The 9693-nt window shown below is 41.5% G+C and overlaps 1 protein-coding gene across 1 annotated transcript; it reads left to right on the top strand.

The window, feature by feature from the left end:
- Positions 1 to 1905: 1905 nt before the first annotated feature.
- On the top strand, positions 1906 to 9687 carry GPATCH11 (G-patch domain containing 11; the record flags this gene model as incomplete). Its single annotated transcript, XM_032178380.2, has 6 exons — positions 1906 to 1989; positions 5817 to 5888; positions 7110 to 7336; positions 8152 to 8193; positions 9393 to 9513; positions 9642 to 9687. Coding segments are annotated over exons 1-6 (561 nt in total), but the record flags the coding sequence as incomplete, so codon positions are not given.
- Positions 9688 to 9693: the final 6 nt, after the last annotated feature.

Below are 9693 nucleotides of genomic sequence, written 5' to 3'. Positions count from 1 at the left end.
AAAGGCGTTCTTAAACCACAAACAATAGCATGTGCCTTAAGGGCATGTTTCTGCTGCACATAACTAGCCAGACCCACCACTTTGCTTCGGCACACCCCTTCGTTTCCCATAAGGGATACTTTTAGCTAATCGAGTATCTGTAGAAACAATGCTAATGACTGGCTTGCTGTTAATAAATACGTGAGTAAATCTCTGTTCCGGGCTCTCAGCTCTGAAGGCTGTGAGACGCCTGATTTCCCACTTTACACCTCAATATTTCTGTGTGTCTTTAATTCCTCTAGCACCGCTGGGTTAGGGTCTCCCCAACCGAGCTGCTCTCAGCAAATCAAGGCTATGCAGGAAGAAAAAACAAAGATAAAAAAAAAAAAAGCCTATTATTGACTCCTCAAAGAGATAAGTGAAGATACTGGGATTGTTAGGCAGCATAGAGAGATCACTTGCAACCGCTGATAATAAATTTAAAGTGACACAGCCATGTTTTTCTCCAGTTACAATGAGCTGCCCAGGTAGAGACATAAAGAAGGTAGGCAATGAGCTGGACTTAAACGAGGTTTGAGTTTTGCCACTAAATTCCCATTCGTGTAATATTCTCCAGTTCCATAAGTGACCCATAAACCTTCCAAAACATAACATGTGTTTTCTTAAGAATCATGACCACATAATATCTTTACGTTAATGCAACTGGGAAAAAAGAGCAATATCATACCTTGTTGGCGGCAACCAAGACTTTATCAAGAAATCGCAACCATTCAAAGATAAAAACTGGTCTTTTTGCTTCGGTGATTTGAGCCAAAGCTTCTTCATTTAGCAATAAACTGTGGGCTAACTCCATTACTGAAGTTTTAAATTCACACCTTAAATTTAACAGAGTAAAAAATACTTGTAAGTATTTTTTAATGTTAAAAGTCAAGCTTAATGGAATATACCCACTAAGAAAAGTATGACTACTCATTTCATTTGGGGAAAAACTCAAGTTCTTTGAGGCAAAACCTGAGAACATACTTTTAAAGGACAAAAATACAAACAAAAACAGAAGAAAACTACTTGCTAAGGAAGAATGAATCGTGGAATGAAAGGAAAATTAAAATAAATTATTGCCAAAAAAAGGCATTATTCCAGAAGAAATATGTCCAGCAACACATATGTCATTTACCCGCTCTATAAATGAGAAAACTGAAGCACTAAGATCAAACACCCCAGCCGGGCTTGACAACCATCCTCCTCTTTTTCTCGTCCACTGCTCGGTACATCGCACCTTTACCCTCCCACGCTGCACCTGGCCAGGGGGACTGACGTCAGTACACCCAGCACAGACATCCCGAACTGCAGGTCTCCAAGACTTCCTACGGGGATGGGTGGGGCGGCCAGGTCCCGGCGGCCGAAGCGTCAGTGACAACACCGGGCGGTCCGGAATGCACCCGAGAAGCCTCGCGCGCTCGGGGTCTGGCTTCACCTGGCTACTCCAAGAACCGCAAGCGGCGGACCCGGGGAAACACAAGAGGCCGCCGCAAGCCTCCGTGGGGTTCCGCAGGCTGTCAATAGCACGAGGCGGCGGCTCGGAACTGAGCACGGAGCCAGAAAAGGGAAAATGTTCATTACGAACTCAAATGTCCTCCCTACCCGTCTGAAAATGTACGTGGGGCAGGAGTCCGTGCGTGTCAACGTGCATGCTTCGGCGACCTCACCTCCTAGTCTGGAAGGGCTGATCAGCTGAGCTCCGGGAGTAGAGGCAGCCACCAAGAGACCCGGATGCCCCACCTCCCGCAATCCTGCCTGCAGGAAACAAGGGAAGAGCGCTTGCGCGGAGGGCTGGTCTTGCGCAAGCGCAGTCAACGCGTCCTCCTATTTCCCCACCCACCGCAAGTTTCCAATAGAGTCTGCACTCGGAAACTGGTGGGAGCCGAGGCCCGGAAGTCCGACGCTGGTCGGTGGGCGCATGCGCAGCGCGCGCTCCGCTGCGCCGAACCGGGGCGAGTGGAGAGCTGTCAGGTAAGAGAGCTGTCAGGTAAGGGTCTGGGGACAGCCGGTAGAATGATAAAAGGCAGAGTGCGCTGGCCATGACTACCGTATCACACCGTCAGCCACTTTTCCATCCGTGGGTGGTTGCGTCTGTGGGACGCTTGCAGCCAGGAGGAACGCGGGAGGGAAGGGATCAGCGGTTCCTGAGCGTAGTGTTGAGAGTGGGACGTTTCTTGTCACATTTATACTGTAGGTCCATCTCTCCACTTGGATATGTAATGGGACTCTCAATATGTCTGTTTCCCGACTACGCCCCCTAAAAAAACAAAAACAAACCTACTCCTACAGTCTTCCCACTCTCAAAAAACGTTAACTCCATTCTTCCATGTATTCAGGCCAAAAACTTAGCGTTGTCTTGACATCGTTCTTTACATACTACCTGCAACATCAACAAATCCTGTAAGCTCTACCTTCAAGTGCACCCCAAATGCGACCACTTCCATTGCTATCACTCTGGTACAAGCCTCCATCATCTCTGCCAGGGTATCGCCTTGTGAAGTTTATGCTTATCTTTGATGGAAATGGATAATGCTAAAGTATATTTTACCAATAGAAAGAGAGCTTTAAAAGCAACCTGTAACCCCATTCATATGTGCCTGACACTTTAAAGTTAAGTAGGTCTCTTAAAAACAATGAAATCCTATTTGCAAGGCAGTATGACCCAGATTCTTTGTGGTTTTGAAATAGTCATTTAGCCATACTGAACCTTAATTTCTCCAGCAGGAAAAACTATTCCTGCCTTATAGAGTTGTTAGTGGTGGTTAAATGTGATCAAAATGTGTGATATACTGGGTAAGTGTTAAACCATTATGTGTAAAAATGCTGTTATTACAAATGAAGAATCTGAGGTTTAGAGGAAGTGGGTGAATTACCATAAATGCTGTATATAATAGTGCACGTTTTTAACTTATAATAAAAATAGGTAAACTAAACTGTAATGTTTAAAGATGCACACGTGGATGACAAAACTATCAAGAAAATGAAGGAAATGATTGCCATAAAAAAACAGAATAGTGACTATTCTTAGAACCAAAAGAGAGTTGCAACTGGATAGGGGACAAAGAGGGCTCCCAGGTGCCTGATAAGGTTCTACTTCCTGATAACTTTTGCTACATAACAAATTATCCCCAAATGTAGCAGCTTAAGATAACTGTAATCATTTGTTATCTCACAGTTTCTATGGGTCAGGAATTTGTTAGCAGCTTAGCTTAGTTTAGCATGGACTTTCTTAAGAAGTTGCAGAGAAGATGCCAGCCCAGGCTGAATCATTTGAAGGCCTGAATGGAGCAAGAGGATCCGTTTCCAAGGTAGCTCACTCCTGTGGCTCATAACTTTGTGCTGGCTTTTAATAGGAGGACTCGGTTCCAATCGTGTGACTTTTAATAGGAGGACTCGGTTCCAATCATGTGACTTTCTCCATAGAGCTTCTTGAGTATCCTTATTATGTGACAGCTGACTTCCTTCAAGTGAGTCATCTAACTTCAAAGTTAGAATGACCTAAGAGCTGCAGTTATGACCAAAAAATCAGCTCCATCATTTCCACAAAAACCTATTGGTTACACAGGTTAATCCTGTTCACTGTGGAAGGAGACTACACTAAGGATGCAGAAAACCACACAGCAAGAATGATTGAGAGCCATTTTGGAGGGTACCACATGGTTACAAGAATGTTTGACTCACAAAAATGTATTAAGTTGTACGTTTGTTTTATGTGTTTCCTGTACTTATTTTAAAAGTGTTTAAAAATGACATGTTGACATTGGAAAAAGTTATAAAATTACAAATATTAAAGACCCTTTTTATCCTCATTGTTGCTAAACAATTATTAAGCATTTATGTTTGGGATGCAGTGGTAGGTAGGGAGGATATAGGGGACTTGTCTTTGTGTTTAACACAAGATATACATTATCTAGTTGAGAAGATATACATTAAAAATATAAAAAACCAGGCCAGGGGTGGTGGCTTATGCCTGTAATCCCAGCACTTTGGGAGACCAAGTGAGGCAGGTGGATCACTTGAGGCCAGGAGTTTGAGACCAGCCTGGCCAACATGGTGAAACCCTGTCTCTATTAAAAACACAAAAATTAGCTGGGTGTGGTGGTGGATGCCTGTAATCCCAGCTACTGAGGCACGAGAATTGCTTGAATTCAGCAGGTGGAGGTTGCAGTGAGCTGAGATCACACCACTGCACTCCACCCTGGGTGATACAGCGAGATTCTGTCTCAAAAAAAACAAGAAAACCATTAAAAATTAGTATAGTAATCCTTTTTTCATCCAATGTAATTGTCTAGACACTTGATTGCAGATGACAGAACCCCTACTTCAGCAAGCTTAAGTAATGCAGAAATGTATTAGTCTATGTAATGGGGTAGAATGCTAAGTCGCAGCATCAAAGAATCCACAGCCTTGGAAACTAGGCTCATTTTCTCTATCTGGCTTCATTCTTCAGACAAGATCCCTTCATGTGGCCAAGAAGATGGCCATCCACAGCCCAGCTTCACATTCTCCCAGTTCAGAAACACCCATAAAAGACCTTCTTTCCCCCACAACCTGTATATTCATATAATGTAAGGAAAGAGATGGTTATTTCCCTGGCTGGGTCATCTCGTCCCCTGGTGCTGGACATAGAGTACTATAATTCACCATCTTTGTGCCCAAGGAAATATGGGATACTGACATTGCCACTGTCCACTAGAACCACATGAAGGGCAGAGGGTTGGGTTCCCAAAGGAAAAGATGGTAGGCAGGAAAAAACAGTACATATGCACCACAACAAGTGACTACACTTTTGTCTTAAGCAACTGAACTAGCAACACTGACATTGCCTGTGAACCTGTTAGAAATGCAGAAGCTCAGGTTCCAGCCCCAGAATCAGATTCTGCATTTTAAGAAGATCTCAGTGCAATTTGTATACACAATAAAGTTTGAGAAGTACTTTTGTAGATAATTACTTTAACCCTTTAAGGGCCAATAATTATATGATTTTAACTATTTTGGATAGAAACTGTCCCTCAAAATATTTCCACATAAGTGAATTGTTAACTATATCAAGTTCCAAATGAGCAGCTTGGACATAAAGTGCTATAGAGAAAGAAAGGCCTGGAGTGGTCAGGAGAAGTTTCTGAAGGGAGGATAGCCTTGGCCTACAGGGAAGAAATGTCTGTGCTGTGTTCAGAGGGCAGTGAGGAGCCATGGGGCTTGCATAATGAATCCTTAGGGACAGTTGTGTCAGATTATGAAGGACAACATCTCATGCTTTGCAAAAGTTCCTGGTCCCCCACTGCCTACAGAGTCAGGTTTAATGAAGGATTTGAAACAGGCTAGTAACCTGACCTGACCTGTATTTAAAAACAAACAAGCAAATAAACAAAAAAACCTCTGGATGGGGTGCAGAGGATGGATTGGAAGAGGAGACCAACTAAGAAGCTGATATAGAAGCTGTTGTAATAGTTCAGGTGAGAAAAAAAAAGTGCCTGAACTAAAGCAGTGGTCACAACTGTAGAAAAAACGTCTGTGAGGAGTTTTATGGAGGAAGACGACAGAGCTTCATAAGAGGTCAGGAAGAAGAAGATAATGACGACATTAACATGGAAATACAGGGGATGTAGAAGGCTGGGGAAAGGGGAAAGAAATGAGTTGTTTAGATTGTTGAGTTTGAAATGTCCACAGATAAAGATGTCCAAAGGGCACTTGAATATGTAGTAGAGCTCTAGAGACAGCTCATGGCTGCAGATACAGAAAGGTTTATTTCCATTCTGATAAGCTAAAAAAAAAAGTAATTATTACTTTATTTGTAGATACTACAGCCATATGAAGCTGAACATGGCAGAAGAAGAGGACTATATGTCTGATTCCTTCATTAATGTCCAGTAAGTAAATGTGCACACCCAATGCAATGATACGTATAAGATGTGTAGATTAAGCAATGACATTGATTTTATTTTATTTTGTTTTATTTTCATTTCATTTCATTTTATTTTTTTTTTTTTTGAGACAGGGTCTCATTCTGTTAGCCAGGCTGGAGTGCAGTGGCACAATCATAGCTCACTGCAGACTCAAACTCTCCAGGCTCAGGAGATCCTCCCATCTCGGCCTCCCAAGTAGTTGGGACTGCAGGCCTGCACCATCATGCCCGGCTAACTCTTCTTTTTTATTATTTGTAGAGACAAGGTCTCACTATGTTGCCAAGGCTGGTCTCCAACTCCTGGGCTCAGGCAATCCGGCTTTGGCCTCCCAGAGTGCTAGGATTACAGGTATGAGCCACCGTGCCCAGCCTGACATTGATTTTAAATGTGCAGTTAGAAAGTCAGTTTTCTTGCTTTATGGAAATACCTCCTATGTCTCCATAGAAAGATACTAGAATCTACTTCCTCCTTTTAATGCTAACCATTTTACTTTTGCCCTTGATCCTTTTTATTGCCTTCTTCCAAGGAAACTTACTCCTTTTCCTTTATTACATCATATTGTCTCTTCTAGCTACTATACAACTTTGTTCTTTATTATTGCCAACATCCTAGAAACGTAGTAAGTCTAAACTTACTGTATCTGATTTCTTCAACTTTGTGCTTTCCTTATTTTCCTACGATCTGGCACCAGCCTTCATCATTTCTACTAAAACAGCCATTCTTGGAGGTCACTGATTATGTTCTAATATCATAATAACAAAGTTGATCATAGAGGTAGCGCCGACATATTAACTGTTGTCAGGTGAGTAAGTGACAGAGTTATGAGAAAACTTGGCCAGGTGTAGAGGCTCACGCCTGTAATCCCAGCACTTTGAGAGGCCGAGGCAGGCGGATCACCTGGGGTCAGGAGTTCAAGACCAGCCTGGCCAACATGGCAAAACCCCGTCTCTACTAAAATACAAAAAATAGCCGGGCATGGTAGTGGGCGCCTGTAATCTCAGTTACTCAGGAGGCTGAGGCAGGAGAATCGGTTGAACACAGGAGGTGGAGGTTGCAGTGAGCCGAGATCATGCCATTGCACTCCAGCCTGGGCAACAAGAGCGAAACTCCGTCTCAAAAAATAAAAAAGAAAAAAGAAAAGAAAACTTTATGGACTCATCTAAAACAAACTTTTCCCTTATTCAGAGAAGATATCAGACCAGGATTGCCAATGCTAAGGCAAATCCGAGAAGCCCGTCGAAAAGAAGAAAAGCAACAGGAAGCCAATTTGAAAAACAGGCAGAAGAGTTTAAAAGAAGAAGAACAAGAAAGACGTGACATTGGGTTGAAGAATGCACTAGGCTGTGAAAACAAAGGGTTTGCCTTGCTCCAAAAGATGGGCTATAAAAGTGGTCAGGCACTTGGCAAGAGTGGTAAGTCACATGTGGAAATAGACAGGTATTCCTTACCACCTAATTGTGACTTATATGGATGAGGACCAAAGCTGATGCTTTAATCTTTATCTACACAGAAATTATAACAACTTGGGCTTTTTAGTCTATTATGTATTAACAAGCCTTATGGAGAACTTTCATCATTCCCACATCCATTTTAGATACCACATGTGCCATCAAGAGCTGCTTATCAGCCCAGCTTAGCCTTGAAGGCACTAACAACCGAGATGGATGTGGCTTACAACAGAAGAAGCAAAGAATGGTGATAAGTGATGGGTTGAGAAGTGCAATGGCTAAATACATTGAAGCAACACTGAGGATGATGGCAAGACTTTGCCCTGCCTGCTCTGTACCTGTGGCAGCCATCTGAGTGACCGTCGAGTTAGAGAGGCTCAATTCTCACCTCTCTTTTTAGGAAGTGAAACTTCTTATTAAGATAGAGATGCTATATATTTATAGTAACCTCTGTAAACAGTTTTTCTTTCCTTTATCGTAATTGCTTTGCTTTCACTTAAGGCTGTCACTGTCTTGCACCAATAATATCAGTGTTGTTCCTTCTTAAAATTCCACCTTCAGGTGGCATAGGAGGCTGTGAATCAGCCTTTTTGATGAGTAGGTATTTGAAGACAAGGGAGGTAATTGATTATATATAGAATACTGATGTTCAGATTTCAGTTTTGAATATCACTGAAACAGGAGGGCATATGCATAGAGCATTATAAAGTTGCATACTTATACTGTCCTGTAGTTTGAGGAAAATTTTCTGAAGTTGTTCGTATTTCATTCTCTTTCAGGGGGTGGTATTGTTGAACCAATTCCTCTCAATATCAAAACAGGTATGTAATTATTTTGGAGCATATTTGCCAGTAATAATAACTTAGCTTAGGTCTACCACATATATTTTCTCAATAAATACTTTTTTTTTAATGATAATACTGTTATAGTTCAGTAAAATTTTGTTAAATTTCTAAACCTCTTGAACCAGCAAAGAAATAAGTTTTAGTGAGTATAAAATAAAATTTAAACCACACAAATGTGGGAAGAACAAATCATTATAACCATTGAATGTGCAATACCGTTTTTGTCCATTGAAATGTCTTAAAACTGTTTTGCTCTGGGAGGCCAATGCAGAAGGAATGCTTAAAGCCAAGAGTTGGCCGGGTGCAGTGGCTGACGCCTGTAATCCCAGCACTTTGGGTAGCCAAGGCGGGCAGATCACCTGAGGTCGGGAGTTCAAGACCAGCCTGACCAACATGGAGAAACTCCATCTCTACTAAAAATACAGAATTAGCCAGGCGTGGTGGCACATGGCCTGTAATCCCAGCTACTCGGGAGGCCGAGGCAGGAGAATCGCTTGAACCCAGGAGGCAGAGATTGCAGTGAGCTGAGATTGCGCCATTGCACTCCAGCCTGGGCAACAAGAGTGAAATTCCATCTCAAAAAAAAAAGCAGCCAGGAGTTTGAGACCAGCCTGGGCAACATAGCAAGACCTCATCTCTGCAAAAAATTTTAAAAATTAGCTGGGTATAGTGTCACCCACCTGTAGTCCTAGCTACTCAGGAGGCTGAGACGGGACGATTCCTGGAGTCCACAAGTTCAAGGTTACAGTGAGCCATGATTGTGCCACTACATACCAGCCTGTCTCTATAAAAATAAAATAAAATAAAATAAAAGTGTTCTGAGACAGATTTATCTACCAAATGTTTTGCTTAATACTTGAATGAATTCAAGAGAAAAAGATACATTCTATTCATCATATTTAAATAAAACTGTAACAGCTAATACTGTTTTTCTGATTTGAAAAATTGTTTATAGTATTACTATCTTATAAGATGAGATTAATAATCTTTGTAAAAACTGGATTATGTTTTGGGCTTAAAAAAAAACCCTAGTGTTTTCTACTATTAGTATACTGAAATGATCTGTGAGTGATAGTACTCAAATGAGACTTGCATTTAATTTGTACATAGTTAAATTGTCTTGTTTTGAAGCACAAAGTCAGTATGTTTCTCATCAGAATTTTCTGTTTGAATAGGGAAAAGTGGCATTGGTCACGAGGCATCATTAAAACGGAAAGCAGAGGAAAAATTGGAAAGCTACAGAAAAAAGATTCACATGAAAAACCAAGCTGAAGAAAAAGCTGCAGAACAGTTTCGGTAAAACTATTTTTTAGCTGGTTTTGGATTTATTTCCTCTTTATTGTGGTATGTTCTCTGGTACTTGGGCATATAAAATGGTTAAAGAGAATGTAGACCTTTAGTTTACAATGTTTTCTTTCAATTAGAATGCGACTTAAAAATAAGCAAGATGAAATGAAGCTAGAAGGAGATCTCAGA

Source organism: Hylobates moloch, unplaced genomic scaffold (genome assembly GCF_009828535.3).
Source record: "Hylobates moloch isolate HMO894 unplaced genomic scaffold, HMol_V3 SCAFFOLD_15, whole genome shotgun sequence".
Taxonomy (NCBI): domain Eukaryota; kingdom Metazoa; phylum Chordata; class Mammalia; order Primates; family Hylobatidae; genus Hylobates; species Hylobates moloch.
Note: the sequence above shows the minus strand (reverse complement) of the source record. Positions and strands in the feature narration are given on the sequence as shown.